Source organism: Ictidomys tridecemlineatus, chromosome 7 (assembly GCF_052094955.1).
Source record: "Ictidomys tridecemlineatus isolate mIctTri1 chromosome 7, mIctTri1.hap1, whole genome shotgun sequence".
Classification (NCBI taxonomy): Eukaryota; Metazoa; Chordata; class Mammalia; order Rodentia; family Sciuridae; genus Ictidomys; species Ictidomys tridecemlineatus.
In genome coordinates this window covers 146,935,365-146,955,049 of record NC_135483.1, presented here as the reverse complement: position 1 = coordinate 146,955,049, position 19,685 = coordinate 146,935,365, and the positions used below count along the sequence as shown (strand labels likewise).

The following is a 19,685-nucleotide window of genomic DNA, read 5'->3' as shown; positions in this document are numbered from 1 at the left end:
AAACTTTTAAACATTCAATTCCCAATATTTGACTCTCCACCAAGACCACTGTCACATATTTCCAACAAACATCTAAAGCTATGGATTAATGGCTCCCTCTCTCACATATATGTATACAACCACTGCCACTCACCCATTCACATCTGCTCTATTCTCTTGAAAGCTCTTGAGGGTAGAAACTAACTCTTTATAGTTCTATTTATATAAATATATATAAATTATATATAATAGGTCCTTTATATCCATAGGTTCTACCTCCATGGATTCAACCAACCACAGTTCACAAATATTTTGGGAAAAAATGCATCTGTAGGGAATATTTATATCCTTATTGTCATTTTCTAAATAACACAGTATGACAATATTTATACAGCATTTGCATTGTATTAGGCATTATCAATACTTCAGACATTATTTAAAGAGTATAGGAGGATATACATAGGTTATATATGAATACTCTGTCATTTTATATAAGAAAATTCAGCATCCACAGATTTTGATATCCAAGGGAGATCCTAGAACCAATCCCTGACAGATACTGAGGGACGACTAGATGTATAATTATGTATAAGTTATGTATTTGTGTATTCAAGGGTGCTATTTCCCCTATGCTAATATAGCCTCTTTTTTAGAAACAAAATAAGCCATAGAAGTTGGTCCTTGCTGAAAAGTAAGTTTATGATGAGGGGATTGGAGAAGTCACACTTAAATTGAACTCTGCAGCAGATGATTAAATAAAGAGATACCACAGCAATAATAATCTTATTGCTGGGCTAGGAACTGAAAAGCTGGTTTTAAAGTTTATATCTGCTGTTAAGCAGTACAAATTATTAGATAAATGAATAATATTGTGAGTTTGAAAAACCAACTGATTCTGTCAAGAGAAAAAGGTACAGTATTAAAAATAGAAGAAATCAATAGCATCAAATGGAAAATCTAGAAAATGATAACCAGCTTTTGTCAAACATTTTACATTTTTCCCATAAATAAGACTATTTATATTGATTCTTAGGTTTGGAGGGTAGTGAAGCAGATAGGAGGTAATTAAAAGCATAAATCTCCAGAGCTTGGGAAGGTAATTCTGTGTTTTTCAGCCAGAGCTGACAAAATGATGAACATTTTTTGCTTCAACATGACAGAAATATAGCGTGATTGCATGGAGCAGGGACATATTGTGCTAAAAGTTTTGCTCAATAGCTGCTCTTTAACAAAGCTCCTAAACTTTATTCAATTTTTTAAGCATATAGTAGTTATTAGTTTTTTTAAAATCTAATTTTTACAGTAGTACTATAATATGAAGACATCACAATCTTTCTCAGCATTGCCTTAATTTAAATAGATATTTGGATAATTTAGAACTGTTTCAAAATTCATCATTGAAAAAAAAAGAGACTAGGTTTAAAATAAAGATTTTTAAAAGTAAGCATTATGTCTTAAAAAACTCATCAGAGCCTATATTTAAGTAATGGGGAAATTATGCATCAGATATAATTCAATATTTTTCTGTTTATTCTTTAAACACATAGATGCCTCACATAGGATGTAACTTTAGTTCTTTATATGTATTAAATAATATAAAAAGTTGGATGATTAGCCTAATACATGTTGTGAAGAACATAAATACGAATTATACAATGAAAATATCAATACCCACCCCACCCCTCAGCAGGATACATTTTCAACAGAAAATTATTAACTATCTACAATTTACTGTCACTACTACAAGCTTTGGTACATTTCCATTAGGTAATTGGTTTGCTGAACAAATGTTAATAACACCTTTTAAAAAATATATTACGGGTGTTCTTTTCTTCTTGTGTAAAATCCTGTGTTAGTAATGACCCTTTTAGTGAAAACTAAAAAAAAGAAAAAGAAAAAAAAAGCCATTTTGTTGAATTTTTTCTATCTGAAAGTTTTCTTGTCACTTGGGAGAAGACTACTTAAGATTCCTGTATTTTGCATCTTCACTCTATGTTAAGATTGGTTACAAAATCCCTAAAAAGAATACAGTGTTTCACTTGATTTTTGTGTGTGTGTGTGTTTAGGATTTCCAGCTACAAATGTATTCAACATATAATTAACAACAGATAGAATTTCTAGGCTGAATGCTTGCAGGTTTCCAAAATGATTAGTAGTTGGTTTAAAGTTTACATTCAGACTTTATTTAGGACATGTTTGGTTTCCCATAGCTTATCTTTTTATTCTGAATGCTTCAGTGGACAGTCGGTGGAAATTTGCACAACCTTTCCAACAAGAAACAAAATGTATTATTTAATATAAGACAAAAACAAAAAGAAGCTGGATGGAACAAAAAAATAAGCTTATCTATTTCACTGAATTAACTATGTGGCTGACTTAATATATAGCTCAGAATAATCTGTGAAAGAGGTACCTTTTAGCTGCTTTCACCTTTCAAGCAGCTCTTTGAATAAAGTGACAGCACTTATAATGCATGATTTGGGACCTGGATAGGAGGAGAGGATGGCACATGAGGAAGTATTGCTTTAGCCAGTTTCTAAAATTTCAAGACTTTATTAACAAAATAGTGTAACCAATTAATATAAGTTTTTAATGGAAAATAAAGAAGCAGTGAACTTGTTCCTAGACAGGAAAGGAACATCAAAATAGTTCCTCCCTCAAATGGAATATATGAAAAACATACTCATAGACCTGGTTATCTAGCTAGGGAAACAAAATAGTACACTTAGAATCTACTGAACCGAATAGCATTAAGTGTGTCCTAATGTAAATTTAGGAAAGGTGAGAGCCTGTGGGCTAGAATAATCATGAGTGGAAAGGTAGCCTTTGATGGATGCCTCCTCTTCTGCCAGCCCCTATACCAGATACTCTCCACATGTATCATCTCCATATATTCAAAAGGGTTCCTGGAGGAGATGAAACTGACAGAGACTTGGGAAGTGGTCAGAGTTTGAGGGAGAGATAAATGAATGATTAAAAAATTCTAGAGTCAAAACAGATAGGGCTCATCGAGGATCTGGTCCATGGAATCCATGAACCCCGAAAACTGCAAAATTTTCATGTCTATATACCTGAAACCAACATTACTTAAAACAGGTGACTGAATCATCCCTTCTCCTGGGGTGAATGTTCCACAACTTTCTTTGTCAACATGTTACAGAATATGGTCACTTTGAATGACTAGTATTTCATCTTATCTAAACCTAAGGAAGGAAGGAACCAAGCCTTGGCCTGAACATTCTCTCCCTCTTCCTCCACTTTAGTTTTGAGTTCTAGGATGCCTGGAGAGCAAATATAGTGTTCAGTAGTTAGAAAACAGGTCTGATTAACTAGGTCTTCCCAGAATACATCTTACTTTAAAGGTAATCTGGGGGGAGGGGGAGAATATAGCTCAATTCTTAGTAATTTGTATTACCTTCAGGTTAAAAAGTTTGTTTAGCTCTAAAAAAAAATGATGATTTTATTACTTTGGGGTTTTTGTTGTTGTAGTTGTTGTTGTTGTTTTGGTTTGGTTTTTTTCCTTCTTTGTTCCTTGGTGTTAAAGCACATAACAAGTTTAAACATAAATTTCAATTTTAATGAAATTAGCCAAAATCAGTAAAATATTTCAAGTAAAAGCTAAAATTGATATTTATCAAACAAGAAGAGTACACATCACAGTTGACATGTTCATTCTTATATTTAAATACAAAAATTCCAAGTAGACATATCAAATGAAGAAACTGAACTATCTCAAGATTTGTTTCTTTATCTTTAACATTGCTATTCTATCATGTGTTTATTTCAAATCACCTACTGAAATACCAGATCAGGAGTGGCACAGGGTTTGCAAATATGAATGGTATCTGAACTGATATGGAATGATTCCTATCTGTTAGGAACTTACTCTTAAGATGAACAGGTGTAGTGAAGTCACTGTGAATTGAAGAGTTCAACTGTGTAACTACAAGTCCTCTATATTAACTTCCATGTAGTTGATTAAAACCATAAATAAACCAGGTGTGGTGGCACAAGCCTGTATTACCAGCGGCTCAGGAGGCTGAGACGGGAGGATTGCCAGCCTTAGCAAAAGCAAGGCACTAAGCAACTCAGTGAGACCCTGTCTCTAAATAAAATACAAATTAAAGCTGGGTATGTGGCTCAGTAGTCGAGTGCCCCTGAGTTCAATCTCCAGTAACTGTCCCCTCCCCCCCAAAAAAAAACCTAAATAAGAAAAATGTGCTAATTGTTTTTGTTTCTCTGCAGTACTAAGGATTGAACAGGGGATGCTCGACCACTGAGCTATACCCCCAGCCCATTTTATTTTTAGACAGGGTCTTGCTGAGTTTTCCCCTCTGGCCTAGAACTAGCTATCTTCCTGCCTTAGCCTCCCAAGTGTTGGGATTACATGTATGCACCACCACACTCAACAAAAATGTGCTAATCTTAAATTTACATATATTATTCTTAAAACTCAACTGTAACCAAAGTATTTGTTTAGAATTTAGACCCCAAAAAAATTTTGTCAGGGAGGAATACTTTATTACCATAGTTTAGAATTACCAGCATTTAATGAAAATAAAAAGCAGACTGCTTTTTTTAGTCAACTTTATTATTTAAATTGTCTACAGACAGTGCAAAACCTTATTTCCTGCACGTAAGGTGAACATTCCCAGAGCCCCACCTTCAGTATATCACAAATGATTCATGTTCAATTAATGGGAATTACAGTTCTGCTCTAAATTCATGTTATATTTAGAATGAGCAATTCATACTGAAGAATGCTGATCATCAAATAGTTTCTTTTTTATCTTTGATTATGCCCACCAAATATTCTCTGAAAATCAGCTTTCATTATCAGTTCAGAGATCTGAACTGTGAGCTAAAGAAGATAATCTAGTTTTTGCTCTGGAAAGAACTAACTAACATTTTATGAGAGGCACCTATGCAATCATTCTTTCTATGATGATTAGGGTTTTTTTTTTTTTTTTGGTTGTTCAAAACCTTACAAAGCTCTTGACATCATATTTCAAACATTAGTTTTTTTTTTTTTTAAAGAAAGAGTGAGAGAGAATGAGAAAGAGGGAGAGAGAGAACTTTTTTAATATTTATTTTTCAGTATTTGGCGGACACAGCATCTTTGTTTGTATGTGATGCTGAGGATCGAACCCGGGCCGCAGGCATGCCAGGCGAGCGTGCTGCACCGCTTGAGCCACATCCCCAGCCCTCAAACATTAGTTTCAAGTGAGTTATGAACTCCCATTTTTACCCCAAATACAGATTGTAGAATCACATCGGTTACACATTCAAAAATGTGAATGATTAGGGGTTTTTACATCATAAATTTATTGCCTTTTTCTTATGTCATTTGGGATGAAGAGAAAAGTCTAGATTTACTAAAGGAGTAGGTAGGTTATTTGTTATAGTTTTGTAAATGAAATTGTTTAAGCCAACAAAATGTCTTATACATACTTTTAAAGTAAAAATACCAACAATCTCTTTGTGATTTAATTTACATTCACACAGATGGTCACAAAAGGAAGTATTTATTAATATCTGTAAATGTTGGGGAAATGATAGATGTCTACATTTGTAAAATGCCAGAATAAAATTACTGAGTTCACAGATGGAGATTTAAAAATTAAAAATTTGAATATCTGACATTCTTTTCAAGCTAGCTTTCTAGAGATTTAGACATTGGATAACTGTCTTTTGCATAAATTTCCATTTTTATAAATCCAATAAATTCTTATTAATTTAGACTACATTAATTTAGACTACATTAATTAGGGATTTGTGATAATTCAGGTAAAGATGAATTTTATTTATTTTTGTTTGGTCCAAATTCTTTCTTCAAAGATAATGCAAATGAGAATTGCAAAGGAGGTGGAAACAGATTTAGAATACCAGCAGAAATGATTTTTCAAGCACACTTCAGCACTTTAAGGGCATTCATTAAAAACACCAGTAGTGATAAAATCTAAAATAATTCTTATACATATTTAACAAATATAATCTCTTATAGCAAACAGTTATGTACTAACAGCATTTCTTCAAAAACGTTTTACTTTTGAGGGTTTTTTTTTATAATTTCATTGTGTCCATCACCCAAATTTTAGTCTCATTAGTACAAGTTTTCTAAAATTATAAATATTTAGTAACATCTAATACTCTTCTCTCTTTTAAAGAAAATTAATATTTTCATTACTTGGTTAACATCTCTCTGAAAGTCTTTCTGGTCTTTGAACACAAGTAATATCTAGATCCATATTTAAGGCCAAACAACTATTGTTTTGAGATCTGAGTTATCCCATTAATTTATTCACACTGATCATATTAGGTGAGTCAAAGATAAATCATTGATTCTGTGTTTTGACCTAAACTGATCTTGATAGACAAATGATCAAACCATTGAATATAAAGTTTGTTTTTTCAAAATTGAGCATTAAAGTCCGTTGGGAATCTGATCACTTTACACCAAGATTAATCAAGCAGCCAGAACCTTCAAAATCCTAAAAACCAGTGACCCTCACTTTAGTCCACTACTTCCAGTCATAGCCTCGGTAATCAGTTGGTACATGTGGCTTTTTATTTTATATTGATGATGACAATGATGATTGTTTTAGCTAGCTCTTTTGCTTCTGTGACCAAACGACCTGATAGAACAATTAAGAGGAGGAAGGAACCCAGGAACAAGGCCCTGGGTTCCATCCCCAGCACCACAAGAAAAAAAAAAAAAAAAAAAAACGGAAAAAGGAGGAAAGGTTTATCTGGTTTATCTGGGAGTTCACAGTTTCAGAGATCTCAGTTTACAAAAGACCAGCTCCATTTCTAGGGGCTCAAGGTGAGGCAGAACATCATGTCAGAGAAAAGCAGTTGGGAACATGGCACCAAGAAGCAGAGAGGGAGAGAGACTTTCTTTACAGGGACAAAATATATCCCCAAGACATGCCTCCAATTAACTACCTCCTCCAGCCATACCCAATCTGCCTACAGTTACCACCCACTTAATCTTTATCAGAGGATTAATGTGCTGATTGTTAAAGACTCTCATAACTCAGTCATTTTACCTCTAAACTTTCTTGCATTTTCTTACACGTGAGCTTTTGAGGGACACCCAATATCTAACCATAATGATGATGAAGATGATGATGATGATGATGATGATGTGAAAGAGAGATCCAAGCAGAAAGTCAGGAACCTGGAGGAGTAGGAGGTTTTCATTTCATTATTACCACTCTTGTTGTTACCAGAATTTTCATTCTATTAGTCACCTAGCATCCTCAAAATTCAAACTATTCCTAACCAGTGTTGCTCATCTCCAGTCCAGTTCCTGCCATTCTCCCCATTGTTTGCAGTGCTTTAGCCAAAACGGCTTGCTTTCACTTCCATGAATATTCCAGGTCACTTCTGCCCCACCTGCTTTCAGTCTAATTCATACTCCTATTCTCCTTCTTTAGGTCTCACCTCAAATGTTTCTTCATTAAAGAAGTTTTTCTGGACTATAGTCTAAATTAGTTCCACCCCATTAATAATCTTATCACACTCACTAAACTCCATGGTCTGTATTACAGTTAGTAAATGTGTCTTTATTTACATAACTCTTTATTTAGTATCTGTTCTCCGAACATGTACGCATGGACACATGCACAAACGTACGTACATGATTATTGATTGCATAAGGACAGAAATTGGGTCCATTTTGTTCATTGCTCACTCCCTGCTACCTACATAAACATTTCTTGAATGATCCTAAAGGGGATTTTTAACTGATGGCAACCTAAGGATTGGTTGAGAATTACTAAATCCATTTAAAACTATATCTTACATGACCTTAAAGGCCATGCCCCAAAACCAGTTTTCACTCCAGATCATCCTCTCTAAGGAAATAGAGGTCATCTTTTACCAGAGTGGCTAAAGATTAAGAGTCCCTGTTTTGGACCCTCTTTGGGGGTTGTTCTGACCTGGGCTTGCAACCTACTTCAGGATCTTATAATGTAATGCTAAGAGCCCAATCTTTTAATTTGAAGCCAGGGTCTTCCATTTCTGATTTGGCAATAACTTAACTTTTCAGAGTCTCTGTAAACTTCAACTAATAATGTTTGCTCTGTATGGTTTTGTGAGGCTGAAATGAGATACTGCATGTGAAATGCTTAGCACTGTGCTGGTACATAGCAAAATGTAAATGGCAGCTATTTGTCACTATTTTTATTATTGAGTTTAGAGAAATTTTTTGTAACCTGACATTGTGTTTACAGCCTTTCTGGCATTGTGTTCTCTTATGGCTGTGTATTCTTCTCCTCTTTGAAGCAGTAGGTCAGGTGCTATCATTTTCCTCGGGACAGTATCTATAAATAAGACCTTTATTTCAACAAGCATGGCTACCACTATATTTTTTTTGTGCAGCATTATCAAATATTCTTTTAGAATATGAGAAACTCAGATTATTTTTCAGCTATTTAATGAAGTTGCTTTGAGATTACAGAAAAGTAGTTTAATACTTAAGATGTTGCCATACTTCACAAAGACTGTAGTTCCTCCTTGGTAGCCATATTTTTAAAATTAGTTTTACTTTTGAGATTTTCACTTTTTTTTGGTCTCTATGTGTTAATGACTTATCCATCCTACTTTTCTGGTGGCTGTTTTTTTTCTATGCTGATTTCTCAACCTCATCCTACCTGTTAAGTATAATTACTGTTCTATTCTGCTCCCTGTACGAATTTTAATTCCTCAGGAGCCTCATCTACCTCCAGAGTCTCATCCATAATCTTATCATATGGTTCCCAAAGGTTGTCTCCACCCCAGGCACTTTCCTCAAATACCAGTTGTATTTCCAGTCATCTGCAGAACTGTGCCACTATGCAGCCCATGAGCAACCAGACAGAAAATGCTCAGAATGAATCTTCATTTTCCTCTGCAAAATTTCTTCATCAACCCTAACTACACTTTTTTGTTATTTTGTCCCTTTTCCTGCCATTTAGATATGAAACTTTTAAAGTCAACTCTAAGTATTTTTTCTTTCTCTACTTGTATTTTAATTCTACTGCCAAGTAAAAAAAAAAAAAAGACATTTTCTTCATTCATTTATTCATTCGTCCATTCCTATCATCAGTATTTATCAAATGCCTCCAGTGTTTCGGGCAGTGTGCAAAGTGCAAGAAATGCAGCAAAGGGAAAAGAAATCTTATGTGTACAAGCTTTAATGAAGGTTATTGTCTGTTTGAGAAGACAAACATTAATAAAATGGTTATATAAATTAATAAATAAAATTTAAATGGTCATAAGTACTATGAAGGGAAGAATCCAAAAAGTTAGGATATGACTAGTAGTCTAGGGGATCACAGAAGGAAGGAAAGTCTGAGCTGGGTTCTGAAGGATGAATAGAATTAATTAATAAAAGAGAGAATGGATAGTATTCTAGGCATGTGCAAAAAGTCAGCCCTGGACTTACACTGAAGCCATGTTGTTATTCCTCAGAGAGGAACCAAAGTTAGAGTAGAGAGGGAGTAAGGCATAAAGGTCTTGAATGTGAAGATTTTAGATTTTAATCCAAGAACAGTGAAAGGCATGTGGGTTTTGAACCAAGGAATGACATAAACAGATTTGAGTTTTGAGAATGCCACTCTGTGGAGAACAGCTGGCACAAGAGCTTTAGGGGCCTTTGTTAGGATCACTAAGAGACCATTGTGGAGTCCAGGGAATGATGGTGGCATCTTGGACCAAGTGTTGTGGTAGATATAAAGAAATCAGCAACAGATAGAGAACAGTGCTATTGATAGAAAAGGAACACTAGAAGAGGAGTAGGTAGTTTGGGTAGTAAAACAGACACACATGATCCCATGAGTTTGGCATGGAACTTATGTTCAGGTGCTTTAGATATCCAAGTGGATATGTGTTTGTAAAACTTTATTATTCTGAATTTGGAGCTCAGAAGAAATATTGGTGAAGAAATGATTGTATAAGTTGTAATGTGGGTGAGATTGAACAGGGAGTAGATTGGAAAGTTTGAAGTGGGAACTCAAAAAGACCTAAGAGTGACTCTTGTATCAACATTTAATGACTGTGCCAGGAAAGATGGTCTGCTAATGGTTCTGAAAAGAAAGAAGAGGGAAATCAACCTGCAGAAGAGCCTGGGGCAAAGTGTCTTTCTAAAACAAGCAAGAGACTAGTAGCAAGAAGCATGCCTGCATGGTCAAGTGAGAAGAGTGAAAGATGCTCTCCATTTTAGGATTTAAGGCACTGCTGTCTCAAAATTCTCTACTTCAGCAAACTGAGGTGGAATAGATTAAAGGAGAGAAAATGGTGACTCATATATAACTATATTAATAAATTCATCTGTGGAATGTTTTGTTTTGGATTGGGGAGGTTTGAGTTTGTTTAAATGTTGAGAATAAGGATATGTTTGCAAGAGAGAGAGAGAGGTTGAATATAAAATCTTAAAAAAGATAAGAGATAATAAATAGGCACAGGGGAGGCAAAGGAACAGCATCTCTGGAGAGAAAAACTTGCTTTAATAAGAGGAAAAGCCCAAGCACAGGGGCGCACACCTATAATTCCAGCTACTTAGGAGGCTGAGGCAAGAGGATCCTAATTTCAAGGCCAGCCTCAGCAGCTTAGCAAAACTCTTTCTCAAAATAAAATTTAAAAAGAGATAAGGATGTAGCTCAGTTCTGAACTAGTGTGTGTAGGGCCTGGGTTTAATCCCCAGTACTAAAACACACACACACACACACACACACACACACACACACACACGGAATAAGCTTTTTCTCTGTAAAAGTCCTAGCTTTTGATTTATATTGCCCCTGAAATCTGTCTTTAAGAACCCCATTATTCCCTGTCTTGCTATGAAAGAACCTTGTAGTTACTTTCCCATCTTGCCTCCTAGTAGGTCTTCATGCTATCAGATTATACTAGAACTAAAGCCCTTAGTGGCTTCTCATTACTTACCTAATTATGCTATTAATTAATTACTCACCTGCAATTTAGTATTTAGAGCCTAAATAATATGCTACTTATATTACAATATTTTCTTCCCACTTTTTTTCTACACATACTCACATTTCACTGAAAGTGGATAATTCTCACCTCCATAAACAGGGATTGGTTTTCTGGACATATTTTTCTTATCATAGTCTTCTCATTGGGAGTATGTAGCTCTGCCTTTGAGATCTTTTCCACTGCTAAAGACCTGTCTAGCAGCACTTTCTTCTCTTACTAAAATTTTATGCCATTTTATCAAGCTTGTTTCACTTCCAGTAGATTAATATCTTATATGTGAAAAAGATTGACCAGATTCATTTGGAACGAAAACATTTAATTTAATCTGGTGGTTTACTATAGAGGGTTAGCATAACTCAGTTTGGCTAAGTGATTTCTTAAGATGTAGTTTTATTATTTTCTCTTATTTTTATATATGTTAAAAGTATATTAATCCTCATATTTGCATATTTCACTTAATTTTTAATTATAAAATGTATGCTGGCTTTTAATAATTATAGTTTAGGGTTTTTGAGTGTGAAATTTACAAAAACTGATTTTGTAAAACAGGTTTTCAAATGAGTGATGGTAAATAAATAATTATATGTATGTGTGTGTGTGTGTGTGTGTGTGTGTGTGTGTGTGTGTGTGTGTGTGTTGGTACTGGGAATTGAACCCAGGAGCACTTTACCACTGAGTCACATACATAACCTTTTTCATTTCTTATTTTGAGACAAGGTCATAATCAAGTTCTGAGGACCTCACTAAGGTGCTGAAGCTGGCTTCAAGCTTGCTGACCTCCTACTTCAACCTCCTGAGTCACTGGGATTACAAGCATGTACCACCACACCCAGTTAAATAAAACATATTAAATATATACAATATTAGTAAAGCTATTCTTCAACCAATTTTCTGAACATGGCACTTTCAAAAGTACTTTGCAATTCTTGTCTACATTAGGAATATTCACTGAATATAAGAAGACATGATGCAAGTTCTAATTTTAGATTCATTTTGTATCATTTATGTAAATTTCTTTAATATGGAAATAGAAGTGAGTGTAATACCTCCTGGACTGATTAAAAATTAATGTGTGGAAGCCTGAGAGCCTAATTTAAAATACCATCACAATACTTGAGTTAGCTGTATAGTCACAGGTTTAATGTGGAAACTTGAATTATATTGCATTACTTACCATTGAGTAACGAAAACTGCTCTATGAAGCAATCCATTTCCCCACCAAAAGATAGCAACACTCTCATGCATGTTAGCAACTTGGAATATAACTGTGAAATCACTACAAAATTTGAGATACCCTTCTTTATATTTCAAGGTTGCTGAGAATTAATAAAATTCTCAGCTTAATAAAAGGCAAAAGTAATTTAAAGGAGGTTGGTAACTTCCAATTTCAAATACTATTGAGAAAACTATAAAATAAATGACAAGGATTTTAATTATCGATAAATCCTGAATACTTTATGTTGTATTGTAAAAATAAAAGATCATATCTAGGTTTCAAAAAATTCTAAGGTTTAGAAGTTCTAAAAGTTTAAGTCCCCATGTGCATAATTCTCTAAGAAAATTAGATATTTTCCTAAATTTTAAATGTTGCCATTATTTCATATTTGAGAATTTTGTTAATGTATGGAGCACTTGTTTTCTTACTATGGGTGTAATAATTTAGAGTATATGATTTATTGAGTGCATTCTCTGTGGCATTCATGATTGCTTCCCTCTATGATTTGAGAGAGAGTTAAGGGAATACTTTTCCAGGGTCCAAATTTACTTCATTATACCTCAATTAAATTCTAAAACACATACAAGGAGTTTATACATAAATTTATCATAACATTGACTTAGGTATTGATACTCAATCCAGAACACAAAGCAAATACACCTTTCAAAAATTATAAAATCATAGTGTAACAAAGAGGGTTATTAAGTAAGAATTAGCATTTTCTTAGGGTAAGCATCTCAGATACTTCTTAATAAATTTCTAAAGAGTTTTGATGTTATTAAATTATGACTATATAAAAATTATTTATTATATCTTGCCTATGTTGAAAAAATTCACAAATATTCTTCCATTATGTTAATAGGTGGGTATTTTTCAAAATATAATCTTTATACTTTTTATTATTCAGTAATAGAAATAAGTTGTTAATTTTCTGGGTTGAGTTTTACCTTAACATGCCTATATGATAAACCTGGCTTTTCAAAAGAGATAAATTTTTAATTATGACCTAATTTGAAATTAAGTTGAGAACTATGAGAGAAAAATTGAACAAATGAAAAGATTTGAACTCAGATCACATTAGATATAGCCACTACAATTTTACTGTAATGTAGAAGCAGCATCTTATGGTATCATCTTTTTGTAGTCAACATGCCTAATAATGAAACATTTAATTTTCAGTATAAAATATTGTGATGTTTTCCATTTTTACATGGGAACTTTTTTAAAGGTAGCACAATGTATCAACTTTTCCCTATTGTTCTCTTTGTCTCTGTGTGTTCTAGAGAAGCTGAAAAGCAGGGAACATGCTATAATTCATAGGACTCAGTACCCTAGGACATGTTTTTCTCTTTGCTGGAAATACCTCCCCTTCCACCATGCCACTTCAGAGCCCTGCTCATGTAACAGGACCCAGCTCTGAGGCCCCTTTTTCATGAAATTTCCATGGCCCGCTCAATCTGAAGAGATTTTTCCATTTCTCTGATTCCTGCAATTCTTGGTTGCTCTGTAACTCCTGTTTCCCACCTTTTGCTTTGGATTATAGTTATGTATGTGCCTTTCTTTCTTTTCTTCCAACCACCACTCTTGAGAGTAGGGAGTCTTTATTTTTAATTTTTCACAATGTCTAACATTTGGCAGGTGTTAAATAATTCTTCAAAGAATAAATAAATATGTTTCTCCCTTGTTAGTTTTCTCTGTTTTATGGAAGCTTGTTAGACATATGTTTAATTTGAAATCTTAGTATATAGGATTTGTTTGTTTTTTTGTTTGTTTTTAATTAACTGACTTCTGCTATTTTCCTTATAACATTGTCTACCACTTTGGCATATAAGATCTCAAAAAACCTGGCACAGTGGTATATACCTGTAATCCCAGCAACTTGGGAAGCTGAGGCTGGAGGATCTCAAGTTCAAGCCAGCCTCAACAATTTAGTGAGGCTATGCAGCTCTGCCATAGCTCTGTTTCTAAATAAAAAAATAAAAATAAAAAATAAAAAAGGGTGGGAATGTGGCTCACTAGTAAAATACTCCTGGGTTCAATTCCCTATACCCCCCCACCAAAAAAATCTCTAAAATGGATGTCAGCAGTTTTCATGACATTAAAGAAATTTAATTAATTGAATAGGCTTAATTACTTTTTCAAATGCAAAAGAATTGGTTCTGTTGGTAAACAAATAGTTGAGTTCTTTGTCCAGGAACCTGGCCTTCCCTAGCCATTGTGAATTTGTGTTTTGGATTCCTTTTTCATGTAGAGCGAACACACTTTAAAGTCCTGACTCAAGATCCTAGCCATCTCTCTGAAGTACAATTAGTAACAAAGTAAAAACCAGAAATGAGAGCACAGTGGATTTTAGAACTTCTCATTGGGAATATTTCATTCCATTTTTATGTCTAAAGCAATACCTTATGTTATTATCCTTTTTATTTGGACCAGTGGGATTCTGAGAAAGTAGAGGATTTGGGAAAGTGAAGGGCTTTAGTAACAAAGGTGATTAATGGAAGAAAAAGATTTCGGGATGTCATTTCCTTTGAAAGCTTTTCCTCCAGGGAGTGGCCAGGTAGCTCCTGGAGTGATCCCTGAAAGAAGAACCTAAATACCCATAAATACTTAGGGGAAGGTCAGGGTGGTGTTTCTGCCAGCTCTTTCTAGTTCTGGCAACTCTTCATATGAACTTTTTTTTCCTTCCCCTTTTTGGGATGCTGGGAATCAAATCCATGGCCTCAGGCATGCCAAACACACACTCTGAGCTACATCCCCAACCATCATTCTGGCAGTTCTTGTCCAGAGGATTCTTTGGTCACTGACCCTTGGGGACACAGCACTTCAGGAAGGGAAGAAGGAAAATACTGTTAGTACTAGACAACCGTGTGTCTGCTGATTTCTCATTGGGGGTAAAGCTGTCAGTGTAGCAAAGTTTCTCCTAAATGATACAAGATTCGTTGTAGATTGGACTTGATTGTATCACCTGGTTCCTGGGTTCTCTGGCTCTTGTCCTTGCTTTCACTCCTCAATTAAGGAGACTCCTGGATAATGAAGTCATGTTAGTCTGATTGCTATTTAACAGTGTCTCAGTTTCACTTGAAGATTTGCCCAGGAGGCAGAAGCTGTTGACACTGCCTCAGACACAGAATTAAAGATAGCAAAGTGCCACTATCAAGAACAGCACAGGGGGACTGGAAAGATGCCAAATGGGAGTGAGTGGCGCCTGCCACCCTGTCTTTATTCCACGATATTCCACTTCACTTTTCCCAAACAACAGTCAGTGGAAGCTAACCCTCGTTGCCCTTCTCTCCATGCCCACAGCTTAAAAGGAAAATGGAACACACTTATGGAGAGCTCTTTCCATCTTGGCATCCAGTGAGCTGTCAGTTTGCTGGATCTTTATCCCAGGTGTTAATTGACACTGTTAACCTTCTGCAGTGATGCCAGGAATTAGTAATGAGGAAATCACATTCTGCTTATCTTGTAGTACGAAGTTTTATTTAGAGAACCATATGTTTCTTTAGCCAAAGGGCACTAAGGTAACACTGTCCTATTTCTTGTACTTGGAAAGATGAGTCCTTGTATCTTGTGAAAACTGTTACATACCTAAAAAAGTGGGACCTTTTTAGCTACTTATGAGTATATTACCCAAAAATTATGTAGAGATTTTCCAACTCACAGAAATTTCAGTAGCATTAAGGTATAATCTTTCACTGAGTAATTAAAAGCAGTGTGCTTTATTTGTGTGTACTTTTTCACTTCACATAAAATTATAATGTTTAACTTAGTGTAGGTATAATATATAGGCATATAATTAAATATTTATGTCCATTAAGTGACATCTATACCTATTGTGTGACTTTTGATGAGTTACTTAACTTTTGTATGCTCGATTTCTAGTTTGGAAAGTGTGGGCTAATAACTATCTTTTAGGGTATTGTGAGGATTAAATAAACTTAGTGCCTGGAACAATGGTCAATAATAATAATTATTATTATACTTCACATTATTTGGAATTTTTTGATTACTCTTAATTTATAACCACAACTATGTAGATTTAACTACTTTCTCATTGATAAATAAAGGACTTAACATGTTACACTTTTGTCTTCCCCTGGGATTTTTTTTTCACCTTGACAAAGAACAACTTGAAAAGTCCTTGAGCAAACCAATCAAGAGCAGTAAGAAGTCAATAAAGATCTACAGAGATATTTATGGAAAGATATTCAGGATAGAGATTGTAGACTAGGGAAATCACTGTTATATCTTAGGTTTAATTTATGTATTACAACTAATCTATTCCTAGAGTGTACTACTACCAAGGCAGTACATTATTTTTCTAACCACCTCCCACCCCATGTGAAATAACATAGTAAGACCAAGGACCACTGAAAAAACAATAGCATGAATCTATCATCAAGTTCCCACTTGGATGTGACAGGTGGTATATAAATATAATATTTAACTCATTACATGACCTGTGACACTTATGGTTTCATCAACCATACATTTGACATGAACATATTCATCAACATCTTTTATCCATTCAGGATAAGCTGAGTTTATGCCCCACCAGCACCTGGAAGTGACATTGGCCTTAAAGTGGTGCTCACCATCAATTCTGCTGAACCAATTATAGCTATATGTCTAAAGATAGCAAAGCAACATGTGCCTGGTGAGCTAGAAGGAAACAAGCCAAGTCAAAAAAACATTCCAACAGCACACAAAAATCAGCCTGAGGTGGCTTAGTCTAGTGGTGGGCTGTCAGAAGAGTGCTTCATATCTACTAGTTAGCAATGAAATAGTTCTCTTAAGTAAGGGATGGCAAGCAGGATTGATAATAGCCAAGGCTTTAAGAATTCAATGATATTATTATAGCTAAGACATTTTTATTATATTCACATTCTGCAGTTGTGATTTCACAAGAAAAATCATATATTCTCCCTGCTGCCTGTCTCCCTTTCTCTCATATCCAATCAACAAACATGTACAGAATAGCCATTGTAGAGATCCTCCCATTTGAAATTTGTATCATCATGCATTTACTTGAGAATCTCCTACTCCCTATGCTGACCTATCTACTTTCCTTAGTCTCGTTTTGAAGATGTTCTACCAAGAGGCCCATCTAAGCTTCTCTCCAGCCACACCCACCCACTGCCCTGGCACTTCTGCAACAGTCCTTTCCTGAAGCTTAAATTCTCCCACCAGAATATAATTTTCTCTGCCTATTCTTATGTATCTCTTTCTTTGAATCTCAAATCAAAAGGTTAAATTTAGGACGTCTTCATTTATACCACTCCTCTCTGGTCCCTTTTATTTTGTTCTGTATCTCCTGTGCATACATGTTTGCTATTTTAGCTCACCTTTGCACATCTATGACTCTGAATTACAGTTGTTACCTCATGTATGTGTGAAGCCTACCCTACCATCTTCATACACATACAGATAAATTTAGAAATCTGATGTTTAAAAAGTTATCATTATTCAGTGGGGCACAGGGGTGCATGCCTATAATCTCAGTGGCTTGGGAGTCTGAGGCAGGAGGATCATGAGTTCAAAGCCAGCCTTAGCAACTTAGTGAGGCCCTAAGCAACTCAGTGAGACCCTGTCTCTAAATAAAATATAAAAGAGGGATGAGAATGTGGCTCAGTGGTTAAGTGCCCCTGGGTTCAATCCCTGGTACAAAAAAAAAAAGTTATCTTTACTTAAAAATTCATCTTGTTTTTGTGAGATTTATCGTCCATTTCACCTTATAATTAAGTCACTATGCCATATGTTTTGTCTGTACTTATCAAAATGCATTCCATATTTTTTGGTCTGTTCAAGATAAGATTCAAGTGAATTTAATTAGATTCTTTTGTTAATGTGTCCATTAGTACTAGGTGCCAAAAAGATTTGGGAGGGAGAAGGAGATTTCCTAAATGTCAATAAATTAACTCAATGTTTTCTAAGTTTGTTATAATTTGGTTTGGGGTTCTTTTTATATTGAAAGGGTTTTGTTTGTTTGTTTGTTTGTTTTTCTTTTTTGTCTTGCCCTCTTTTCTTCTTTTTGATCTAGTACTGAAGTCACAGATCTACTTATGTTTTGTGTATAAATTAATTTAACACTAATTGCTATGACTTCAGAAATAAGGATAATCCTCACCTCTTTTGTAACATACAGTATCTGGAATCATCAAAGTGACCCATGAAGCATATGTGGATGTCTCCAGAATGTAGTGTCCTTTCCACCCAGTAGCATCTGTTAACATGTTGCTTTATCACCCTGTCTCAGAACAGAGCTGGGAGAAAATAGGAGAGATGGGTATTTAGTTTGAAGGGAAATGGCTGTAGAAGGTCATGCCCACATGCATGACCTTAGTAGGACACTCAAAGCTGCTGCTGTCAGCCACATGCTTGAAAAATAACCCCAAGGGGCATTGGTGGGAGGGCACTGATGACAAAGCTCACCTTCTTCACAATTTTGCCCTAATCCCGTTGTCCACTCATGTAATCTCTGTTTTTTTAAAAATACAGATCCTCTGTTGTATACAAGGAAGGGTTCATTATCTAAAACCTCTTCGGTATTGGTCTACCACTTCATTAAATGCTGAAACATAGTCAAGTGCTGAGTTGTAAATGTCTGTGGTGCCTTTGATTGAATGTATTTTTTTTTTCCTGCATGGTCATCCATTGTGGTGTTTGTAAGTAGCAAAAAATGAGCCTGATTTGTTCTCCTTTGTAGAGCCAGGCCGAGGCCCACTACAAAGGAAGTAAACATGCCAAGAAGGTCAAAGCACTAGAGGCAACGAAAAATAAACCCAAAATGGTTTCTTCCAAGGACAGCGCAAAGGCTAATCCCAGCTGCTCCATCACTCCAATCACAGGCAACAGCTCTGACAAATCAGGTCAATGACACTTTTCGTTCTTTACATTCTTTGTGTTGCTCCTATTCCCCTGCCCCCACCCTGTTTTTCTCCTCTCAGTTGTTGCATGTTACTCTCCATGATTTACTTTTGTAATATTAATATGTTACCTTCACAGGAAGGATTATGTGTTTGCACAGAATCTAAGCATTTGCTATGTTTCCATTCCATGTTGTGAAATATATACATTTAAGTATATATGTGTGTTGAAAAAAAATATAGATATAAGTATATGTGCATGAAAAAAATGTAAAGGCCACTTGGTCACAATGTGTTTAGACAAAAATCAGGAAGTAGATCTAAAATACTGAGTTATTACTCCTTTTTATTCCTTTTGTGTTTGGTTCATGTTAGAGCTTCTAAGTGAAAGAATTCTTAAGCTTGTTTCTAATAAACGTTTTTATGATTTATGTTTTTATCCCAGTAATGGAGAGTTGAGGAGGGTGACAAAACCGTGGAGTTTTCTGAAAATGGCATTACTAAGTGAATCTGGAAATTCGTTTAATAATAAAAAATTTTAATTTTTAATCATAGAATTTCTCTCAGAAATTCAAAGATTTTAAGGGAATTGTTTACAAAGTTATGGATTTATTAACAGAAGAACTTTACATATAATTGGAAGC

At 34.9% G+C, this 19,685-nt stretch overlaps 1 protein-coding gene and 1 long non-coding RNA gene across 11 annotated transcripts in view; one reads left to right on the top strand and one right to left on the bottom strand.

Annotated features, from left to right (window-relative positions):
* The window catches only part of Znf385b (zinc finger protein 385B), a 359,572-nt gene that overhangs the window by 303,845 nt on the left and 36,042 nt on the right, over positions 1-19,685 (top strand). For all 9 annotated transcript variants that reach the window (XM_078017681.1, XM_078017680.1, XM_078017679.1 and 6 more), the window contains one exon: positions 18,882-19,044. In XM_078017681.1, coding sequence (XP_077873807.1) covers positions 18,882-19,044 — 163 coding nt within the window. The remainder of the gene's footprint in view (positions 1-18,881; positions 19,045-19,685) is intronic.
* LOC120893069 (uncharacterized) overlaps positions 1-19,685 on the bottom strand; it is a 131,397-nt gene that overhangs the window by 96,957 nt on the left and 14,755 nt on the right. The window lies entirely within an intron of this gene.